The 24,616-nt window shown below is 42.2% G+C and overlaps 1 protein-coding gene across 2 annotated transcripts in view; it reads right to left on the reverse strand.

Annotated features, from left to right (window-relative positions):
- LOC138468519 (centromere protein H-like) overlaps window positions 1-24,616 on the reverse strand; it is a 655,463-nt gene that overhangs the window by 32,140 nt on the left and 598,707 nt on the right. Inside the window, exon 9 of one of the 2 annotated variants that reach the window (XM_069609017.1) lies at window positions 18,387-18,544. The exons of the other annotated variant lie outside the window; for it this stretch is intronic. Within the exon in view, the coding sequence (XP_069465118.1) occupies window positions 18,387-18,544 (158 nt within the window). The remainder of the gene's footprint in view (window positions 1-18,386; window positions 18,545-24,616) is intronic. 2 annotated transcript variants of the gene reach the window in all.

Raw genomic sequence — 24,616 nt, forward strand, 5'->3', positions numbered from 1 at the left:
ATTTACCAGTGAATTATACTATTTACTGCATCGGACTTTGAAGGAAACTGTTGGCTTGTCTTCTACGAGCCTCCGAGCGTTTGAGCTTTTCAGTTTACCAGTACTGTGCTCCATTCAGAAGAAAGAATGTGTCTTTTAAAAGCAGTGTCTATGTGAGATATTCTGTTTTGGAAAACTTCACTCTGACGACGGGGGTACGACTGCGGGCCTAGTGCCTTTGAGCTTCCTCGTAGTTCTTTTTTGGAAATCCTTATTTTGCTGTGAATATTATGACACATTTCATGGTTTAGAAATCTTTTATTTTATTATTCTTTTTTTAAATCACAGTTTTCTTAACACCTCCCAGAGACTGTGGGGTAGCCTCTAGGTGGCCTATCCTTTGATCTGGGAATTTTGAGTGCCCATCTTTATATCTAATAAAGGTATGTTGCGTCAATAATATGCTCTGGGCTACGAAGCCAAGCTGGGATGACACAGTTACTATAACTTCCTCTAACATTGAGGCACAGAATGGTTATAAGGAGGTGAACACTAGTCAACACATTCAGCCGACTATTTCCATCTCACTCTGTAGGCTGTCTCTTATACCATCTCTACCACTTGCTACAGAGAAACCATCTGAGGGGGGGATAGGTGAACTGGTTGGGGATGCTCACCAAGTACCACAGCTGATTCTCAACCTGGATGATCTTTTCAACCCGGCTGCCACCCATAGAGTAATTTTCTTTGCCCCCCCAGGCCTCAGATATAAATAATAAGGTGTTGCTGCTTCCCGGGAGATCTAACCCCATAACTCCCCAGGGGTCAAAAGCTATTAAACCAATAGTTGGTCAAAGGTATATGGATCACTATATTGTCAAATCTGCCTCAACCAGTACAGAAGTCAAAATTTCTAAAGTAATTAGAGGGAATGCTATGTTGGACCGCTCTGCTATGACTACTCAAGATTTTTTTGGAAGGCAGAATGATATCACAGATATCATTAGACAGAATAATCGAGTGTGCCGAAAAAGCAATGGAAGGTATCAATACAGAAGGAACTATGGAAAGCGTGATACAACAGACTTGTGACGCATCCATTCAAGACTCTCCCACGGCGCTTACCAATATGCTCGATGCCCTTGGTGGGGAAATTATCCTGGAAGCTGAGGGACGGGGGCCACCCGTTCCTTTGGGTCATCCACACGACCAAAGTGGGTCCTTGAAAATGCATTACACACTGCAAGAAATTGATTAAAGAATAGGATTGACTCATCCAACTGTGTCTGCATTGAATGTTGTGCTCAGTTCATTTGTTAAACTTTATGACAATATTTGGGCAGAACTAAAAAAAACAGTTGTTGGCAGAGGTTAAGGGCTAATTTGACTGGATTGGTACTGAATTGATGGCTGAGATGAATAGCAAACTTGATTGTATTGGTACCGAATTGGTACTTCGACCACTACCTATAGGCAATATCTCGGAGCGAACAGAGGGGCTAAGAGCCCATCGAAAACCTGTGACAATTGCTAGCTCATTGGAGAGAATTGAAATATCAGATTCTGTAGCACCGAATGGCATGCTGGACTGTGGGCTTATTGATGACTTGCCTACTCCGGAGGTAGATGTACGAGGTGCAACTCTAATTTTGAGTGACACGCCGATATCTATCCCTGTTAACATTGCAATGGTATGTGGTAATGCTGATACCATATTGTTGGAGGGGGGAATGGAGGCGCAGGGTGATAAATTGGTGGTACCCTCTCCTATTAAAGTACTTCCCCAGCGTAAAATGAGACGATCCAAGCGGAAACCTATGATGAAAAGGCAGCGTGGTCTGTGCTCCAAATCAGCGCATCATTCTCAGTTTATGCCTAAATGATGATCGATTCCAGAGACAGGGAATGGCTTGAGAGAGGAATCACCAAAAACACTTGTTGATTCGACTGTGCAAACAGATACGATCTTCATAAATAATCTCCCAGATTCCAGTCGGGCCTAGGTAGGTGGGAAAGGGTGTCCTATGGTAGGACGTGGAAAATCCCCCATGCACTTATACTAACCAGCAAACTATTGGGACTATAGATCTGGGTCAGCTGCAAGCAGGTTGGAGCTGTGGCCCTGGGAAATCAAAATATGTTGACTATACTGAGCCACTTAGGGTCTCCGATTTAAAAACTATTCAGGGCTTATCCTGGCCCAAAAACGAGTCATTACTCGCAAATAATGCCACAAGTGGTATGGTCATACCGGAATCAATCTGGGGTCCTGTAGAGGGGTCATCATCCTCAGCCACTAAACCCCTCTTCTAAGGAGGTGGTGAACAAGTTGCGCGAGTGGGGTTGGGAAAATTTCAGATGGGGATATTCCCCCAGTTTCTCTCAATCCTACAATCTCTACTGGAATAAGGGACCTGGTAAATAGGCTCCATAGACCTACCGATAACACCAGGTGATTAGGCACCAAGAATGCACAGCATGGGTTGCCTGGAGAGTCAGAGAGAAACATCTTGAAAGGGTCCCATGGTAACTTGCAGATTTAAACCTGTTTATAATTCAGCTCACTTAATAAGAATAAGGAGCCTGTTGGGGCCAGATGTTATCAATCTGCCTAAATAGAACAAACATCTTCACTATTTTTGCAAAGATCCCAGCTCTAGCGTTAATTGGCTCTAAGGATATAACTAGTGTTGCTTTTCCTGATAGAGATCACCGAGATATAAGCCTCTTATTCCTCACATCCCCGTTGGTTAAGGAACTTATCCTTACCCAACAAGCGGCATTGAGGAACCTGGGCTTTGAAATAGAATCTAAAACATTTATGGAGATGGTCAACGCACAGTTCAAATGTAACCAGTTAAAAAAACATCCCTTGGATAACATGTTGGGTAAAGATAGGGTCGCATTACAATCCAACTCAGAGAAGGAAATGGGAAAAGATATTGATTGGGCCGCAATAATCTCGACCCTGTGGCAGAAACTGGTGCCATAAGCATGCTCTGCCCCCAGCAGGGGAATATAAAAACATGGATCTCTGCCTGAAGACATGGAATACCAGAGGGAATCAACATCTTTTTAGTAACCCCAGCTGCTTGACCAATTTAAGAGAGGCTAATATTGTCCGTCTTTAGGAGACATGGTGGACATCTTCACCGATATTGTATGGGTACGGAATCTATGATCAACTGGCTAACAGGAGTGCAGGAGATAGACCTTCGGGGGGTTCTGCTTATTGCAATAGGAAACAATCTGAGCTTGAGTGGACAACTTTAGTGGGCCTTCCTTTTGGATCTCTGGGGGTAGACCTCACTAATGGAAATGGCTCATTTATGTTATTGGTTCTAAATATATACTGGCACCGCGGAATTGCTCCGGTGGAGGTATTTGTATTGAATGTGTGTCATATATTACATGAATGGTCACTAGAGTAAGAGAATGGGCGAATCGTTGTGGTTGGGAATTTAAATGCAGATTGTAACTTTCAATATCATCCATGGGATATCTGCATGATGGGCTTAGAACAAAGGGGAATACCAATTTTTTTAAAAATCAGGTACATTCTGGTATATAGGTTTGGGAAATGTTGGTCTTTTACCATTGATGGATCCCCAGAAGGAGGATGGTGAAGACATAGCCTTGCATACATGGCGTCGAGGTGACAGTTTGTCAATGTTGGACTATATTTACCTTGATTACTTTTTGAGGAATAGATGTACTTCCTTCACGGTTACCCCAAATGTTTGGAGTGATCATTCCATACTAACTGCAGTCTTTGATATAACTAATTACCAGATACTTTAGATTGCAGATCAACTTGGTGGCAAGTGCCTCTTGGAACGCGATCAGATGGACACCCAGAAACATTAAAGCTCTAAATCAATATCTGTGGGTCTCCCTAAATAAAACTACCCTTGAATAGAAGTTAAATAATTTCAACGCACATGAGATCAAGTGCCTTATTGAGTCCGAAAACCAGTATAAGGAGAGAGGTTCGTAGAATTAAGAACTTAATGCTTGATGAGGTTACTCAGAAAACCAGCATTACACTTGTTAAGCAAAAATATCGAAATTACTCTAAAGCTATAAAAAGCTGTCTTCTACAGCATGATGCAGAAGCCATGCTGGGGATCCTAATCCAGGCCAAGGTGGGTGCTTTTTGGTCACTAGTTAATGGTCAAGATACCAACTATGCCATCTCACAACTGAATCCTATTTCTGAGCAAGAATGATTGGTGTTCTCTGGTAAAAGATTTGGGCCCAAGTCTAACATACAAAGTGAAGAGCTTGAGGTAAATCTGCTTAATGAGAGCCAGAATAAATAATATAAGGGGTCACGTGCCTCGGGGCCAAATGGCCTAACAAATAACACATTTAAATCAGACCCTAATTTGTGGGCAAATCTTCTCTATTATGAGTTTAAAGACATCTTTAAGTCAGGCGTTACCCCACCATCATGGAGCACAGCCCATGTTAACCCAATCTACACGTGCAGGAGTAGGTCAAATCCAAAAAACTACCGGCCTATCTCTTTGATAGATGCCGATTGTAAAATCTTTTCAGCACTACTGCTCACACACTTTGAGTGGGAAAAGCAATTCCATCCGCTTAGCATATTCCAAACGGGTTTCTGTAAGGGCCATTCTACTAATATTAACAGGATCACTGTGAAATGCATACAAGAGGAGGCATGGAGAAAGGAGAAGGGTAATACATTTATGGCATCAGTTGACCTCTCTGCCGCATTTCATTGCGTTGACCGCAATAACCTATGGAGCAAGTTGGCATTATGGGGTCTTCCATTGGGCCTTTTGAGACTTGTTGAGTGTTTATAAGAACATGTGTATTTGGGTTTGATTAAGTCAGAAAGGCGAAATGTCAGTAAGAGTTCAATCATATTGTGGGGTCAGACAGGGCTGTGTTCTGGCGCTGTGGATCTTCAACCAATATGTGGCTGAGCATCTGATGAAAGAAGGGTTGTTAGCTCCAAGACTAGGTCATAGCAAAATCGTATGGGTCGGCTTATGCCGATGATTTTATTGTTTTTTATTGTACTCTCATGGGTCTGCAGTGCCTCCTTGACGTATTTTCTAAATATACTAAAGAAAATGGTCTTATCATTAACCTGAGTAAATCAAAAATCCTCTCGTTCACAAAGGCAGCCCGTAAGAATTTGCGCCGGACTTGGAATCTTGAAGGTAGTACAGTGGGTATCTCCACTAGCGTTACTTATCTGGGCTACTATGTTGGAGCATATAGGGGCATTAAAACCCAGTTGGAAATACTCTTGCATAAAGCTAAGCTCTTGGAAAGCCAGTTCCTGAAAATTGATAGAAAATACGGAAGATTCTCGATAAAGCCTGCTCTTATGTTTTATGAAGGGAAGATAGTCCCCAAGCTGGTATATTGTCTGGAACTGTGCTCTGGTTTGACAATGAAAAAGCTGAATGAAATAGAAGGTAGAATGTGGCGACTAGGGGTGTCACGGTATTAGTTTTATGATGGTACAATAACCTTATTGCCAAATGACGGTATATCATGGTTATCGCGATATAGCAGGTGGAGTTAACTAATCTTAACAAATATTTTCTAAAAGGTAATAAATTGTCAGATTTATCATCACAAACAAAACCAGGCACCCAGGGTCAGAATTGGGCTTTTCAACATACTTTCCACTGAAATGCCACCCCTTGCTTCCACCAAGCACAAACACACATGTGGAGAGGAGGAGGGGGGGCAGCCCTGCTGCGACTGGCAAACCAAACTGAATAGCTTTTCTTAAGTGGTCCTTTAGGCTTTTAGCTCCCCCACTGGCTTCTGGTGAAGATGAACATGTTGCCATCTTGATAACCTGCATGCCACAGATCATTGGAGCCTGATGGTAGTATACGCTTGTGCGCATACACACACGCACTCTCTCTTTACGTTACAGCCTTTAGTTTACTTGCGGGCCAAAAGGTGTTCAGTAATCATGGACATGTTACAGTTTGGTATGGCAGCAGGGAATACCCTCAGAGATGAGTAAATTTTGCAGTGTGACTTATTATATGTAAATTCAATGATAGAATCAGGGAAATCCCCCATTGTCATATGTTTAGAAAACATTATCCATTATAAATATATAAACCCCAAAGCCGCCAACCCAAAGTAAACCCTTTTCCTTCTTGGCACTGTATTTATTCTTCCTATTGCTAACATATTGATTTTGTGTCAGGCACGTGTGGTTTATGGAATGGCATTAAAAACTGTTCCAACTGAAACTACTTGGCAGACGGCACATCCAACGGTGCAAGACCAAGACTGCGCAGCACTTGCTTACTGCAGCCTTTCCAAATCAGATTGAAAAGCACACTTAACGGTATGAACGGTATACCGGTATAAACAATGTGACGGTTATTATTGTTCAATTAAGTGGTTCACGGTATCTTTAACGGTATACCGAATACCGTTACATCCCTAGTGGCGACGGATCCTCGGTATCCCTAATGCCATGCCCTTAGCTGCCATCCGATATGAGTTGGGATATACCTCGCTTTGGGCGAGAGTACAGTGGAGGACGCAGACTCTATATGTTAAAATCATGGCTCCTACCGCAAAAACTCTATATGAGCTGGTAGGTGACAGTATTAGTTGCTCTGTGGCTCTTTTGAAATTCAAAAATAACAGACTATGTTAAATAATATAGATTCTAATTTGGAAACTCGTGTTGACAATCCGATGTCAACAAAAAAACGGTTGTTAGACCATGATTGGATCTCAACGATTGAATCTTTCCATTCTCATAGCTCACTGAGTGATTTGGCACACGAACATAAGAAACGAGGATCCCTCTCAAATATTCTACTTCTTTTTCCAAATCGGTACCAACATGGTTTGCTGCTTAAGAAGAAAGCAAATAACTCTTAAGGAAAGCAATTGTAGGTTCTGTCATTCAGAACCTGAATCTCCAAAACACCTTATATTGGATTGTGTCCAGCTGAAAGAACTAAGAAAACTCTTTCTAGGAACATTGAAGGGTTTTTATGTCTGCTACTCTTTGGATACAGTGTGGAAACGATTTTTAAACATACAAAATACACAGGAAGGTTTGGCACTATCAGGATTCCTTAAGGGCATCAAATTGTGTCTAGAGTGTAAATGGGGTTTTTCTTTCTTTTAGAAGGTTATTGGTCTTGATTAACTTTTTAAGGTTTGCTTGGTACATCTTGGTATCGTTATAATCTGAGGTACAAATTAACTGTACTAGTTTGGATGTATATATGGACTATACATTTCTTTTCTGTAGCTAAATTGTTCCTGTTTTCTTCCTTTTTTTCTCCCTTTTTCTTTATTCTTGTGTCATTTAAGAGGTACATTGTATAATGTATTTCCCTAATTTCTCATTCTTTTTCTAAGTTGTAAATAGCACAATGTTTTGTTTTAATTAGACTGTTTTATATGGAAAAAATATTGTTTTGCTTTGTATATTAATTTGTAAAGGTTTGATTGAACCAAATACAATAAAAAAAATAATTCAAATGTGTGTAATTCGTCTTCTGCTTCCTTACTCAGTGTACGGCTAGGTGATGGTTTGGGGGCTAATGGTGTTTTCTGCAGTACTTCCAGCACAGAGGAAGTCTGTTTCATCATTATTGGTGACATATTTTTACAGTTAGTCTCCAAAAAACACAATGGTGATCCTCCAAATCAGTTTCTAGAAAATTTGGGCAAACAAAGAGTGTTTAGTTTCAAAATCTTACCACACACCTAAGTGGTCAGCAAGGTGAGTTTCAAAGATTCTCCTGATCAACAGGCTCTCATTCACTATGCCAGGTCTGTAATTTACAATAAGCCAGTAAAGTAAATAGTATCAGAGTGAGCTTAACACTACCACTATAAACCAATTTTTCAACCAAGTTGAGAGTAGCTCCCAGCTGTTATTCTTTAACAGCCATTGATTATCCTTAACAATGTATAGCAAAAGATATTCTTAAAACGTTTTGCTTCATCCAAACTATTAATAAATCCCATCTGTTAATCCTTACCGTAACAGATATCGAAGTGCTGTAATGGTAACAATTTGCCCCGCAATGAGTCGTGGGTTCTGATCCGAGCTCAAAGGCGTGAGCCTGCAGTCACTCGAATGTGGTTTTAGACCACGCAACAACTATACAAATGTATACAAGTGATTAACAATGATTTCCCAGTATTTATTGTAACTTGTAAATCAGATGCAAGTAATTCTCTCCAATCGCAAGTACTTGTATGCTTCCAATGTAGCTTGCAAACCTATATAGACAACAAAGTCATGCAAAGGTAGGGGTTGCTGATTTTCTGGAGGGTTATTTGCTTTTTTTGGAGAATCCTCTATCGTCCAAGGAAGTGGTGGACACCCACCAACCACCTCCACCCATCAGCTACCACTTGCTACACTCTTCACACGCTCAACTGGGAGGGACCGTTTTTGTACCAGCGTGCTGCGTGTGGACAGCAACAACAGACTTCCAATTAGTCTGCTCCTCGATAAGACAATGTAGTAATGCAAGTGAAGCGAGTATCTCCTTTCAGCACTTAACACTCGCTGCACTCTCCGTTGCCACATCCACTGAGCACCAGCATGCCGTTCAAGCCCAGCTGTTATTAGCTTGTCTCCAGAGAGCATTCAAAAGTGCAGGTTCCTAGAAGAGTGCATCGTGCCTTTTACTAGCTTTATAACCCAACAATAACGTGTGATGGTTGTTGCCATTCAAAGACATTTTACCAAGTCTGTGACTAATGTTATAGGTCTGCAAACACTAACTTGCAGACGTTTCTGGAACTTTTAAAGTCATTATTATGTATCTGGGTCTTTAGATGGACTTGGAGCAGGAACCAGGCCAGGTAAGTGTGAAAGAACAGGATGCTTTCTTACTTCTTAGTTACAGCATAAAAGGTTAGCAGTGGGAGAGTAGGGCTCATCCATCCATCCAGGTTCCTATCTATACTCCAAGTCCATAACTGTCATTCATGGAGCCTCACAGTGCCCTTCATTCCAGCATACATCATAACATTCCATGAGGCCTACCTCTGCATTCACTATACACATACTCTCAGATGCACACTACTTGGTATGTAGGGCCCTAGTGACTGCCGGCATACATACCTATAAATAATACATTAAATAAATAACTCCAAGACTATTGACTCCACCAGTGCTTGTGTTATGGATATGGAAATGAGGATGCTAAGTGAGGTAAAAACAGGAGGATTTAACCAAGCAATAAAAAGAAAAAAAAGTCCATAAGAAAAGTATTCAACTGATTTCTCAAAATACATATATATATATATATACAAAATAATGTAGAAAGATTAAAAAAATGATTAGATCTTGAAAAAGTATAACCTTATTCATAAAATTCAATTTCATAGGTGTTTATATGATCCAATTAAATGCTGTAACCAAGAGGTATATTATCCAGCACAAATACTATGCATACCTTCTTATGTATTTTATCACTGATGGTGTTTTATACCCCCAAAAAGGTATATAGTTCTTCATCAACGTTGTGACCGACAGGATTCTTACTCTGAAAGTCAATAATAAATCTTGTTTCTTCCTGTCGGAGTAATTGTTTGGCATTACCACCTCTAGGTCCAACAATTACTTTCTAAATACCTAAACATTTTAAGCTTTTGGGGTTTCCATCATGAAATTCTGAGAAGTGTTTGGCCATGGGGTATGCACAGTCTTTATTCAGAATGGCTCTCACATGTTGTAATATACGCGCCTTAAGTTTGCATTTTGTACTTCCAACATACCACTTAACGCAGGGACAGATCAAGACAGACAACAAGCTCTGACTCACATGTAATTTTACTCTTAATGTGGATAGGATATTTTAAAATTGGATGAAAGTAACTCTTACAGTTCTGTGCATATTTGCAGATTTTGCATCTGCTACACTTGGAAAAGCCATCTCCCCCTGTGGAGAGCCAATTTGAGCTCACACCAGTTTTTCCAGGGACCATGTAACTATTGACTAGTGTGTCTCTTATAGAAATACATTTACAAAAGGTGATGTCCGGACGTTCATTTAAGGTCCTGCCTAGATCTTTGTCGGCCTTTAACACTTTCCAGTATTTATGCGTTTAATGGTTTGTGAATGGCTTCCAAATGTTCAAATTAGTCTAGTAGTATTATCCTCTTCCACACTACTTGAATCGGGTTTCTGTATTGTAAACAGTTTCTGTCGGTCCATGTCTCGTACTTTTAGTTAAGATCAATCACCTTCCTTGGGTATTGTTGTTGAAAGAAGTGCTAATCCGTTACTTGACTGGACAGGTCAAAATCAGCAATGTCACGGATTCTGGAACTGTCAGCCTCAGAAATGGCAGCTTAGGTGCTGAGCTCCTGTACCTGCTGAATACTTATCCTAATGATGACTAAGAGCCCTGAATCTGCTGCTGAAGTCTTATAAGTGGATTTACATTGGAATGAAGTCTTTTAACAAGCAGTACGTGAAACAAGACTAGTAACGCGTGTGCCACAATAGTTTCTAATACAGCAATATATATAAGCAGGTATGTGTTCCTCTACCATCATAATGTAGAATGCAACATTGCAATTCTAAATGGGATGACTATTGTTTGTATGTTGATGTAAGAGTTTGGGTCGCATTTAAAATGATTACATTTGAATGTTTCATAGATGCAAAGCTGTGTATTCTCAGACTTCTCGAGATTGTATACAGAAACTAGTAGGATACTTTCGATACTTCTGAACTTTGGAAAATAATGGCGCAACTCATTGCTTGATGTGAATGGAAACATCATGAGGACAATAGAAACATTATTATGATGAAACAGTGACAAGGACTGACATAATTGCAGGTATTCGTTCTACTTGGGATGGTTACTTGTGGCAAGCAGTTCAATGGGTTTATGTAAGTACTCGATATGACTGTTTTTTCTTGTTTTATCTATCTGTGTATTTTTCTTGTACTACAGAAATTCGCCCTAATGAAGGACCAAGTATAGGTCCGAAATGCATTTGTATATTATTTCTGCTTCTTCTAAATAGACATAGTAAAGAAGTCATTTACTAAAAGTTCCGTCTCGGACATATTTTTTCTAAGAATATTTGGTGTCTTTGATGCGCAATTATCTACAATTTATTTATCCACTAAATATAAATGAACCTAATATCCTTCAGTAGTCTTCACTACAATTGGCGACCCATGGTCTGATGTCAATTTTTTCTCATCAGACATCTATGCAACTTTTCTGTACACCCAGTATAGTGTATACTGGTTTACTTGGCGACGCCATTAATCGCCTGCTCTAATCAACTAACAGTCATACAAATGTAGGACAAACTCAGCGGTGCCCGCCCTAACCACTTTTTCTTAACCACTTTTTCTTTGCCATTCTCTGCTGCTGAAGCTACCCAGCCTGCCAAAAGGCAAAAGGGGGAGGAAGAAAAGAGATGATAAGCCGCTGGATCTACTCACAAAAGTTACTTTGGATATTTCAGATATCAAAGCAAAGCTGACAAATGCAGAGGAGAAATATCTGGACCTCACCACTAAGGTGATTGCTGTGGAGGATCATCTCAGTTCAGTTGATGACAAGACTTTACATCTGGCTTATCAAGTAAGACAATTAGAAATTAATAATGAGAAGCTACTACTCAAACTGTCAGAGCAAGAACATTTCTCGAGGAGAAATAACATAAGGATAGCTGGATTTCCAGAAAATGTGGAGAGGGGGAACCCAGTTTAATTTCTGGAAAAGGCACTGATTTCAGTGTTGCACTTAGACCCCAAAATGCCATTGGATATTGAGAGGACACATAGGTCTTTGGGCCAAAAACTAGCCTTAGGTCAGCGTCCCAGACATTTTATTGTTGCATTTCTAAGGTTCCCTACCAAAGAACTGATGCTGAGGGAATCCTGTGAAGTTGGTGATTTGGCATGGGGTTGGATGATATTTGCACACTTGAGTAGAGATGTAATGGAGAAGAGAAAATGTTTTGCAATAGCAAAGGAGAAAGCAAGGCTTAAAAAACTAAAGTACTATATGATTTACCCAGCAATATTTCGGGTGATTGTGGAGGACAACTCCACTCATTTGCTGAGCACAGGAGTGCAGAGGCTTTCCTGACTGACCTAGATGTGGCGCCTATGGAGGCTGCATCTATCTCTGCCTCTCAAAAACAACAAACCAAGAAAAAAAGATGACTTGTGTTTTATGCTGCTTCTGGATTATACAATATTGGTTTGGTTTCTCGTTTTTTAAAATTTAAATTATTCGTTTGTTAGTTATAAGGCTCACCGTATAAAAGACGGTTTTGAAATATCATTACTGCGAATGGGTTGACTTTTAATTGTTATCTCGTGGCTACAATGATGGAAGATTACATCAGAGGAAAGAACCTGTGGTGTGCGTGCTCTGCGTATGCACGTATACGTGGCTGATGAAAGAATAACACTTGTCAAGACTACCATCTACTTCGTTGGAATGGGAATGTATAGCGAGAAGTGGAGGCGTGGGGTCGAGAATGACGAGGATAGCGGCCGTTCGAGAGGTATGAGGGGGCACTGACGCTGATGCAGAATAAACATAATGCTTCCTGTGGCTTTGCTCGTATTCAATTCTCCGGCTCTCCCGACTGCATCGGTCGGTACGATTGCTGTTGGTTATTGTCCTCGCCTTGCCTTGCTTCATAATGGCTCACCCCCCCCAAGTGCCATAACACTCTTATTGCTGAAAGAGAACTGCAATTCAAAAAGGAAATGAGGTTTGAACTGTATGTATTTCGGCCAAACAAAGGGGACCATTTGCTGGAAGACCACGTAAGCTGTGCGCATATGGTCATAAATAAAGGGAACTTGGAAGCGGCTGCACCGGGGAACGAATGAACACGTGGGACTCTGCATCTGAAACATTCGTGAAAAAAGGAGCATTGCATGCCTAGCATATAATACACTGTTGGGCACTACAAAAGTGAAATGCATTCAACAACTGTTCAGTGCCTAAACGTTTCATGGGGATGAGAGCAAAATAAGGCAGGAGTTATAGAGATAGCTGTGTTTGTTGGTGGCTGCTTTGCGCAGACTATTGTTTCCATTATGCTAGCAGCTCATAAGGTAGTTCCTCTTTCCACCAACTGATCATTTAGTGTTTAGTGTTAAGACAGTTTATGTTGGAAGCAAAGGAACATCTGGTTCTGAAATGTTAGCTGAGTATCTTGAAGATGGGAAAGGGGATACACAGATTTTTTCAATGTCATTGTGGCTGTGATGCATCCCGAATGAGGGTAGAAATGTTTATAGTACATTACATATCATATGAATTACTTAACCTGATAGGATGTTAGAACCAGATAAGCCGGTCATGCTAAGTTCTTAATACATGATTAGAGTCAGTTATGATAATGGCAGACTTCTTCATATCGGTGATAAGCAGAGCACTTGTGTTCTTGAGGGACTGCAATTGCACGCTGAGATATAAATGTGCAAGCTACTGGTCATAATCGAGTGGGGGTTGGTCCTATGACAGGATTAGAATATTGATGAGAATTGTGTTTATTATTAGTAGCTAATTCCATCATTTCTGTAGGCCTGGCGGAGGTGGGATTGTTAACAGAGACGTTTGAGCTTTTGATTACTATGGGGTATTGGGATTGAGGGGAGGGAGGGAAAGAAAGGGTGGTGGTGTTGGTCTAACTGAGGTATTGCATAGTAATTGGGAGTGTTCAGATTTGTTCTAATTATTAAGGAAGGGTAGTTCTAGTGAATGTGTAGTGTAATAGGGATTACTTAGTTAGGTCTTCTGATATGGACTAAGCAATGTTTAAAGGAAGAAATGCAATAATATATAGTTGGGTATAGGATTCTGGGGGATGGTTAGGAATAGGTTAATTTGTATATATAATAATACTTTATTGAAGTCCATGAAACATTGTCTTTCATTCAATCAATATTCATGCTTTATGTTTATATGTTGTCTTTTGTTGGTGTGTGGGAGGAGGGAGTACTTGTATTTAAACATAACAGAGATTGGACTTGTTATAGGGATGAACGAAAACTGGTGGTGAATTGAAAGGAGTTCAAATACATGAAGCTGGTTTATGATTGAGATGAACTAATTTTCAGTCTGTAGCTGGAATGTGAAAGGGTTGAATTGCCAGGGGAAAAGTAAGAAAGTGAGCTCTAAACTTTGGCGAGAAGAAATTGAAGTAGCTCTATTGTAGGAAACGCACTTAGTGGATGGTTCTGGAAACTTATTGACCAATGCTAAATATACAAAGGTATTACTGAATTGCTACACGTCTAATTCTAGGGGAGTAGGGGTCATGTTGAGAAAAGGTTTCAATGGAAGTATTGACAAAGTAAGTATGGATAATGAGGGACGTATTATCTTGATTGATTTGAAGTACAAGGGCAAAATATTAACAATTGGGTCTGTATATGGTCCATGTGCGGGGCGCGAGGGGTGGGGGGGTTCATACACTGAAATAGATGTTGCGTGACATGAGAGGGGAATCGGTCATCCTAGGGGGTGATTTCAATTGTGTAATAATAGATCCTAACATGGATAGCTCTTCGACATGTAGTTTCATGGGACAGAAATCGAGTAAAGAGTTCTGAGATTTTATGGACATTTTTGACCTTGTTGATGTTTGGAGGAATCTACATTGGAGGGATAGGGAATTCCCATTTTACTCGCCGGTGAAAGAATTCGTATTCTAGGCTCGACTATATACTAATGTCAGATACACTAGCTGAGACAGTTCTGGACGCAAGAATAGGGGAACAGCATCTTTCAGACTATTCTATGGTAACAACAAGGTTGTCCATCATTTCAGAGTGAAGAGCTGTTTATAGATGGAGGCTGAAACATGTGTGCTGAAAAATAAAGATGTTTTAGTGGCCTTAAAAAATGTTTATACCTAATTATTTTCAAGAGAATAATGAGTCAGCAGAGAGTATGGTAGTGTGGGATTCCTTTAAAGCTTCTATTAGGGGGGGAACTAATGAATTGGACTGCTAGGGTGCGAAGGGAAGGGGAAACTATACTGAAGGAACTAGAAGAGGAACTAGGCAATCTGCAAAGGAAATATGTGTTGACAAATGATGAGAACATAAGAGTTAAGATAGCGAATGTTAAAGAAAACCTGAAATGTGAGTAGAATTCGCAGGTTGAAAAGGAATATTATATGAAACAGAAATATTGGGAAGGAGGAGATCGTGGGGATAAAGTATTAGCTAATAGATTAAAGAGTTATTCAGAAAGGATGTGTATCCAAAAAATTGTAAACTAACATGGATATTAGTGAATGTTTTCATTTATTCTATGCAGACTTGTATATGGAGGATGTGGTCCCACAGATAGATGAATTGGATAGTTTTTTTGGGGAAAATTGCCCTCCCCGTCTTTTCTGAGGAAGGTAGGAATTTTATGGAAAGTCCAGTTACCATCCTGGAGGTCCTATCGGCTATTGGAGAGCTAACAAGGGGGAAGTCCCCGGAGATGGACGGTTTAACAGTAGAATTTTATCAGGAGTTTGATGAGGTGTTGGCGCCTATACTGTGTAATTTGTCCAATTGTATTCATGGGGAGGTTGTGTGTAACAATGAGGGAAGCTATAATTACAGTGATTCTGAAACCAGGGAAAGATGCAACTAAATGCTGCAAGTCTGGGCCTACTTCCCTGCTCAATGTTGGCATAAAAATGTTTACTAAGATCCTAACTGTTAGACTGAATAAATATATGGGGGGATTAATAGAGCGATCTCGGACAGGATTTATGAAGCAACGATATGGGTATGACAATATCAGAATGCTGTTAGATATATTGAGTTTACCAGATTCAGAGATCAAAGATCTCTTTTTCTTGTTTTTCTAGATGCTGAAAAAGCCTTCAATAGGGTAAACTGAAGGTTCTTAAATTATACATTGTCAAAATTGGGATTTGGGCATTTGTTTATTAAGGCTATTAGGGCTTTGCAAATTGAGATAACGGCTAAGGTGTGGGAGAATTATGGATTTTCAAGATCATTCCAATTGTTTAGGGGCACATGGCAAGGTTGTCCCTGGTCTCCCTTGTTATTTAATCTGGTATTAGAGCCTTTATTAGCATATATTCGGCAACATTGGGGTATTAGGAGTTTGTGTGTGGGGGATGGAGAAGTTAAGGTGTTGGCTTATGCAGACGATGTAGTAGTTATTTTGAATAATCCTGCAGAAGGGGATGATCTGTTGAAGTGTTTTTGAAGAAGTGGGAAAGTTATCAGGTTACCGGATCAATTAAAATACTTAGGTATTCACATTGTTCGTGACATAAAAAAATGAGTCAATTATAATGTGGATGGAATCATAGAGGTCCTTCAAAAGATATTAGAAGATGGGAGCGTTTCATATTGACCACATGGGCTAAGATTAATGCAATCAAAATGCTTTTATTACCAAAAGGCCTGTATGTTATTCAATCATTGCCCTTACTCTTCACAAAGAAGGTACTTCAACGGGTAGATAAGATTATTTCAGGATTTTCTTTGGGGAGAGGGGAAAAGGGCCAAAATTCCACGATATATTATGGTCCACAGCGTGAAAGATGGAGGTTTTGGGTACCTTAAGAATTATAATAATGTTTTTTTATTGAAAAAGGTGTCTAGGTATTCTATTGATGAACCGAACCAGATACCTTGGTGGCTACATATTGAAATGCAAACGTTTTTGCCATATGACATTATGTGTCTGTATTCATTTGGAAAATTCCCTGGGAAGGTACAGAACTTAAAAACAATTTTGGCAACAAAAGAGGCATTGACGTCACTAATCGTGGGAAATGGGCAAGGATTATTTGTCTATAAAGAGGCCTCACTTGGCATAATCCTGATCTGCAGATTAAAAATAGAACATTGAATTGGAGAAGTTGGATTGGTAGAGGTTTTTTAAAGGTTAGTGATGTTTGGAGTGATGAAGGGGTGGTTTCATTTGAGAGACCAGTACAGAAATTTGGACTGCAAAACAGAGTTAAGAAGGTATTGTGAATTAGTAGATTTGATATCTGAAAGGAGTCAGATGATGGATGCAGCACTGAAGTCTTCAAAATATTGGGCTGTGGATCACAAAAGGTGTTAAATATTTTGAAAGTTATGCAGTCACATGTGCAGTGGTTGATTCATGGGAAAAATTGTGGTTGTCATGGACGGAGGAGCTGGGTAGAGAACTGACACAAGATGAATGGGAAAAGGTCTGGAGAGTCCCGGTTAATGCTAAGGCGGATTTGCAGCTAAGTTACACTCATCAGAGAAAATGGGTACAATCTATTGGACCCCGGCCCGTATGTATGCTTTGGGAATGGTTAATGGCGACAGTTGTTGGGGTTGTGGGAAAAGAGAGGGGCAGTTTGCTTCATATGTATTGGAGCTGTGAAAGAGTGACAAGCTTTTGGAGAGATGTTGATAGGATTGACCAGGTTTGGGACATCACCTATGCTCGGAACACGTCTGGAATCATTCTGCAATTACCAAGAAGTGGTTACAAATTTGATTGGGTAACATCGTGTTGGATTACCAAATTTTCGTTAGTAGCTACTAAAAAGATATTAAAGGCCTGGAAGACAAGGAAAAAAAAAAAACAGTGGAGGACTGGATTTTAGATGTGCAAGTTCTATCTAAATATGAGAAGACCATGTATTATAAGCAGCACCAAGAAACACGTTATGATGAACAATGGGGGAATTTCATTGAACCTTATGGGTGAACTTTGGTTAAAACAGTATAATTGAATAGATTTACACCAAGTCTAATGGATACGTTGTGGGGGAGGGTGATTGTGCTGTTATATTCTCCTGTTTTGTGTTGTCTATTATGTTTATGAATGTCGTGTTGCCGCTCGCGGCTAGGTTATAAAATGTGTTGTAGTTAGTATGTACTTGTAGGTTACGCTTTACTTTTTTCTTTGATTCAAGTTTATATTATGATGTGGATTGTAGTATGCTGGCCGCCTAGTTGCATTTGCTTTGTATGTAATATGTTTCTTTCTTGTTGATAATAAGAAATAAAGTTTACAAAAAAACTGGTTAAAATTCTTTTCTTTTTTCTTAAACCGCAATGTCGCTACAATTTCACCTTATTCAGATGAATTCTCCATATGGAATACTCCATAAGAGATTTTTTGGATGTGCACTTTTGGCATGAAGGGGGCTATTAGCACCTGTAACTTTTCTGTGTAATTCACATCTTATTTTTTGTCCAATTATTTTGACTTTCACATCCAAAAATACAATCTATTGTGAACTATAATGTTCCGTGAATTTCAAATTGTAGTTGTTGATGTTTAAGAACTTCACAAATTCGCTCCATGATTGTATGCTATCGTTCCAAATAATAAACAAATCATCTATGTAGCGTAGCCACAAAAGATATATACACAGCTCTCACCTTGAACACCTCCTGTACCACAATTATCCTGTTCATGTTTCGCTCAATATTTTCTTTTTCCACGACCATAGTGCTCATACCCAGTTCTCCCAGTCTGCGCTTCCTTTCCTCCAATATCTTCACCTCTTCAAGAAGTTCCTGTTGCTTGAGTTTCAACTCTAGATTAATGGAATGGCAGAATCTGAGATCACATGATAGGGGTGTGCGATAACTCCACAATCAATAAAGCCATTTTACTGTGGCATTCTTTTTGCAGTTTGCCCCTAAATCCACTGGTCCCTTTACTCCTTGCCCACTTTGTGGTCTGTGCTTTTTTGGGCTCTCTCTTTAGGGGGAGACCTCAGTCTGCCCTCCATTTTTAAATCCCACCAAAGGTAAACTGCAAAAAAGAAAGCAGCAGTGAGAGGTCTGGGCACCGTTCAAGATTTTCAACTACCATTGTTTATTAAGATGGGTACAAAAGTTAGAAGAGATCATTTTGGAGCGCATGAAGTGAACTAGCTTCCAAACATGACATTCATATTTAATTCAACAAAGCCTCTTGTAAAATGGTACTTTGCATGGTAACAGAGACCTCTTTCACGGAGTAAGGAAAGTTTGACAGAGAAGCGAGTGAGTGACCGCATTTTTACAACACACTTTTACTGCTATGTGGGCCTCTAGGCTCTGAAGTCAAGGACTATTCGAAGATTTAATAAAGCTAGCTTTAAGCGTTAGGTGAAGAGAGGGCAACTCTCAGGTCTTCATAAGGGAGCTTTCTATTTGGCTGCTTAATGTACAACGTTTTACCGCCTTATGATTGTGCCATTTGAACCTAGGTAGAGATTGGTTTTGCTGGGCTTATCTGTACAGGAAAGGATTTTGTGAGCTGAAGGAAGTTACTCAATACCAACCCAGGAAAACATTAATAGGAAAGCCTTCCGGCCACAGGGATCCAAAACGTCAAGCTCACTGGTTTTCGGAGACAGGATCCCCTTTTATATCCTTGCACTCGTTAGACATTCAGGATGATTTTCAAATCTCCGATACGTTTGACTGAGTCCTGTGCATGAAATGTCATAATCTAGACTGCTTTGGAGACAAGCGCCCACAACAATTATTCTATTACATACAGAAAAGCCGCACTAGAAAACAACACTAAGTGTGAATACTTATTTAGCCAAGAGGCGGTCTTAACGCCCGCCACCATCTTCTCTTCCATCAACAATAAGGATGGGGAAAGTGGGGAGCAGGGAAATGCATGACCGGCGAGACCCTTCTCTCTGTTTTGTCTGAAAGTTAAATAAATCTTCCCCCTCTGTATTTAGTTGAAGGATAGTCTTCATCTAGTCCCAAGTGGCCCCAAGGCAATGGACCAAATAGCCAGGACTTCTGCCTCAAAACACCTCAAGGGCATTTGCGCATAGTCGGCATTTGATAACCTGGGAAGGATTGCTATAAACCTAACAAAATGGACAGAGCAATGTAAACATAAGGAGCGAGCAGGGATACTTCTAGGACACTATGGGCTAGTATGTCCAGCTCCCGTACGAAAACATCCTTCATCAGAAAGGAGGCAAACTAATTAAGAGTAGAACCATTACTCCATGAAATTGATCCAAGCTCTGAAATCAGGACCGGCAACCCACAGACTCAAAATCAGCAGATAGTGGCTTACAGACGGACACCAACCTTGTCCTCCCAGACTAGGAGGGAAACCGGCATGGATACTTTAAGTGTGAAACCGGTTCTCCGTTTTTTTTAATTTTTTTTTTAGAGCTTACTGAATATTCCTGCATCAGGAAAATGCAGCCAAATCTAGATCAAAAATCTAAGTTTCTTGTTCATCAGCACAGTAAAACGAGAGCGGGAAATGTCTCCATAAAGTATCCCTAAACTGTAGTGGTAATGATTTAAACCACTTCGAAAACATGAAATTCTTAAATTGCAAAAGAACATTATCTCACTTTCTCGAACTTCAACACTGCAATGGTGTCAACAGATAATTGAATTCAGGTGATTGTTTTTAATTTTTACGGTCTTTAATTTTGATACCGTATGACATGGGGTGGACCTGGACCATGTTTTTTTTTTTTTTTTTTAAATGTATTTATTGGTTTTAACAGAATAACAAAAACAAGTATACATCACTTGAATATCAGGCAAATAATCAAAAAGTAACGTAACCCTCCCACCCCCACCCCCCCAACTCAAGACCAAGTAAACATTATTGTCCCATTACGATCGGCCAGATTGATGGCTAGGGAAGTCCGATCCATCCGAGGCATCGTCAGAGTTATTAGGATGCAGAAGTGGCTCAGTCAAGGCCACCCAGCGTTGTAGTTCTCCGCTGGAGTCTAGCCTTTGTTCAAGGATTGCCGTTTCCCACGCGCCAGTCTCTGCCGTTATCCATTTAGTCAGGTCCCCCCACCACAATGCCTCATGCGGGGCCCTAGGGCTCTTCCATCCCATGGCTATGCGCCTCTTCGCAGTTATGTAGATCAAGTCTTTGAGCTTGTTCAGAGGTTTGTTTTTGTGGTTGCGTTTGCATCTGCCCAGGATGCATACAGCGGGGCAGTTCACCTCTAGCTCGATGTCTGCGTCCGCCACCCTCCCTTGAACCCGTGTCCAGAAGTGGCGTATCTCCGGGCAGCCCCAGAACATATGCGTCATACCCGCCTTCGGCTCCCTACATTTGGGGCACAGCTGGACCTCGGCTCCCCTGAAATTAGATATAGCCTCTGGAGTTAGGTAGGATCTGTTAGTGATGTACAGTTGGATGAGCTCCAAACGGGCATTCCTGGAGACTTTTTTATGGTAGTGGGTTATTTTCTCCCATACGGCATCCGTGAAGTCTAAGCCGAATTCGATTTCCCATTTTGCTCTACATTTAAGCTCGGTGTTGGTCGTGCCCAGGAGCAGGGTTTCGTACAATCGCGAGGTTTCATGGCCGCCCTCGGCTGTGTTCAATAATGCTTCTATGACCGTATTTTCCGTCATGGGGGTGGTGGCCTCCGGCCATCTGACCCTCATGGCGTGTGTCACTGCCCCGTGGAGCAAAAATTGGCCAGCGGGTAATCCCGTAGTTTCAGTAAGATCAGGAAAGGGCATGATCTCTTCATCCCGCATTAAATCTCCCAGGGTGGCCACTCCGTGAGGCTCCCATTGGGTGCGTGATTCGTGAAAGCCCCATGGCTGATGAGCCATAATTGCTGCTATAGGGATTTGAGGTGAGAAAGGATCAGCTGGCCCTACAGTTTTGCACGCTCTGTTCCAGAGCTTTATTCCAAGTCTAATTAAGTATGGAAGGGGCTGCGTGAATCTGCCCTGTGCCCACAATAGGTCCCTCAGGAGGAGGTCGGGTAATGCAGGTTGGAGGAGCCTAGTGTCCGAGGTGGTCTCATCGGCCATCCATCGCATCACATGCCTCAGCTGGCTCGCCAGATAGTACAATTCGAAATTAGGGACCTTAACTCCTCCCCTCTCGTAAGGTCTTTGGAGTGTGTCCAGCGCCACCCTGTGTCTGCCCTCCTGCCAAAGGAACCGTCTGCATAGTTTGTTTATGTTTTTAAAGAAGGAGGGGGGGATATTGTAGGGAACGTTTGTAAAGTTATACAGTAGGCGGGGGAGAGCAACCATTTTAAGTAGACCGGCCCTACCGGCCATCGAAAGCGGAAGCTTACCCCAGAATTCCATGGATTTTTCTAGAGCGTCTTTGGCTCTCACCGTGTTAAGTGTATGTTCCGTGAATGGGTCCCGGTGTATGGTGATTCCCAGGTATTTAAAGGAGGTCGCTTGCCACTCCAGATCCAGGGCGGGGAGGGAAGGGCCATTTTTGTATAGGGCGGCTAGAGGGTAGAGGCAGGACTTCTCTTTGTTAATACGAATACCCGTGTATCTACTGAATCCGTCCAGTGTTTCTAGGATGTAGGGCAGGAGGTGTTCGGGGTTATGTAAGAACAATAGCGTATCATCCGCATACATAGAGACGAGGTGGGTCTCTCCGTCAATTACAATACCCCCATCTCCGTATTCCTGCCTGAGGTACGTGGCTACGGGTTCGGTGGCGATGATGTATAGCATCGGGGAGAGTGGGCAGCCCTGGCGAGTGCCTCTATGTAACGCCCATTTGTTTGAGAAGGTCCTGTTCGTGCGCACCCTAGCGGTGGGGTTGGTGTAGACAAGCCGGGTCCATCTCAGGAAAACAGGTCCTATCCCCATTTTAGCCATAGTGGCATAAAGCCATTCCCAACGCACTGAATCAAAGGCCTTGGTGGCGTCTAGTGACGCCACCGCGTATTTCTGAGGCCTCTGCTCCGTGCTGTATATAATATGGTGCAACCTACGCAGGTTCTCTGTTATGGAGCGACCGGGCACGTAACCCGTTTGGTCCTGGTGGATCAGGTGTGGAATTACCCTTCGCAGTCTACTAGCTAGCAGGGAGGTTAGGATCTTGCAATCAACATTTAACATGGAGAGGGGTCTATATGAGCCGCAGTGCGATCCGTCTTTCCCGGGTTTCAGGAGAGGGACAATCACCGCCTCCCTCATGGAGTCGGGGAGGGCACCCCGCTCGTAGGCTTCATTGAACACCTGTGCCAACAGTGGGGCCAAGGTCTCCTCATACAATTTATAAAATTCCCCGGGGAGGCCATCAGTGCCTGGGGACTTACCGGTCGGGAGTGACCTAATGATTGCCTTGACCTCATCTGGGGTGATGGGTTCGTCCAAGGCTTCCGTCATCTGGGGCTCTAGCCTGGGGAGATCTATGTCGTCCAGGATGTCCTCTATGTCGGAGACGTCCACGGGTGGGGGTCCGGCGTATAAATTGCTGTAAAAGTCAGAGAACACCGAATTAATTTCGGTCTGGGTGTGCACTAAGGAGCCATCTGGTTTGAGTACTTGGCAAATGGGGGTTCTGGGGGCTTCTCTCTTGTACAGCCAAGCTAGGAGTTTACCAGGTTTATCACCTAGAGCGTGGGTGCGTTCAGTGTGTTTGGCATAGCTCAGCCTACCCAGGGACTCCCAATGTGTGAGACAGGTTTGTTTGAGGTCAATCACCTTCTGTAAATGTTCTGGGGATGGATCTAGTCTGCCTTCGAGCTCCCCCAACTCACTCTCTGCATGTTCTAAGGAGGAAGTAATCGACCTCAGTGCTCCACCCATGGTTGCAATCATCTCCCCTCTCAGGACCACTTTGTATGCCTCCCAGGCGGTGCCTATGTGTTTCACACTGTTGAGGTTCCTTTCCCAGTAGTCTTCAGTCCTATCAGCGATGTGTTCGCGGAGGGCTATGTCTAGGAGAGCTTCAGCCCTAAGTCTCCAGGTGGGGACCGGGGGTCTAGGCGGGTAGATCTCCCAGGTGGCTACTAGTGGGGAATGATCGGACAGTACTCTGGGCTGGTACTGAGCACCGCCGAACGTTGCCTGTTGTTCTAGGCTCACGAAGAGGTAGTCTATCCTGGTGTGGACTGCGTGAGGAGGGGAGTAAAAGGAGAACACACGTGCATCTGGGTGCTGTTCTCTCCACAAATCTTGGAGTTGTAGCTGCTGTATCAACCTTGACAGAATTTTGGCAGGCGGGGAAGGGCGTGTATGCTTATCGTCCGACCTGTCTTTCAGGGGGTCTAAGGTGCAGTTATGGTCGCCCCCCCATATCATGGTTTGGTCCCTGTAAGGGCCGAGGCGTGGATACAGGGAGTGGAAGAAGGTGGTTGCATCATGGTTTGGTGCATAAGTGCTGACTAGACAAACCTCTCTCCCTTCAATGGTACCACATGCAATTGCCATCCTGCCCTCATTGTCTGCTTTGGAGCCGACCAACCGGAAGGGGACAGAGGGGTCCACCCAGATCAGGACACCCCTGGCGTAGGAGGAGTAGGAGGAACCTATCAGGGTGCCACACCAGGCCTTTGCCAATGCTTTCAGTTTGTCCGACGTAAGGTGTGTTTCTTGTAGCAGGGCTATTTTGGTTTTGCTTCTTTTAATATAGGAGAGTATGCGCCGTTGTTTCACGAAGCTGTTCATGCCTCTGACGTTCCACGTCAGGATTTTCAACGTATCGGCCATGTGGGATTTGGGATTCTGGTGGCCATGTCCAACGCCACCGGGAGCACCACGAGTGGCCGGAGGATCGTGGGGGTCTTGTGGTTTCCTGGAGATTCGTGCATGCGGGTCTCAGCCGGGTTACTTGCGTCCCCGAACCTCTGCTTCGGTGGCTGCCAGCCTATCCAGCGGAGGGTAGGTGCCTC

This window comes from Ambystoma mexicanum, chromosome 4q, assembly GCF_040938575.1.
Source record: "Ambystoma mexicanum isolate Mex_15411 chromosome 4q, UKY_AmexF1_1, whole genome shotgun sequence".
NCBI lineage: Eukaryota > Metazoa > Chordata > Amphibia > Caudata > Ambystomatidae > Ambystoma > Ambystoma mexicanum.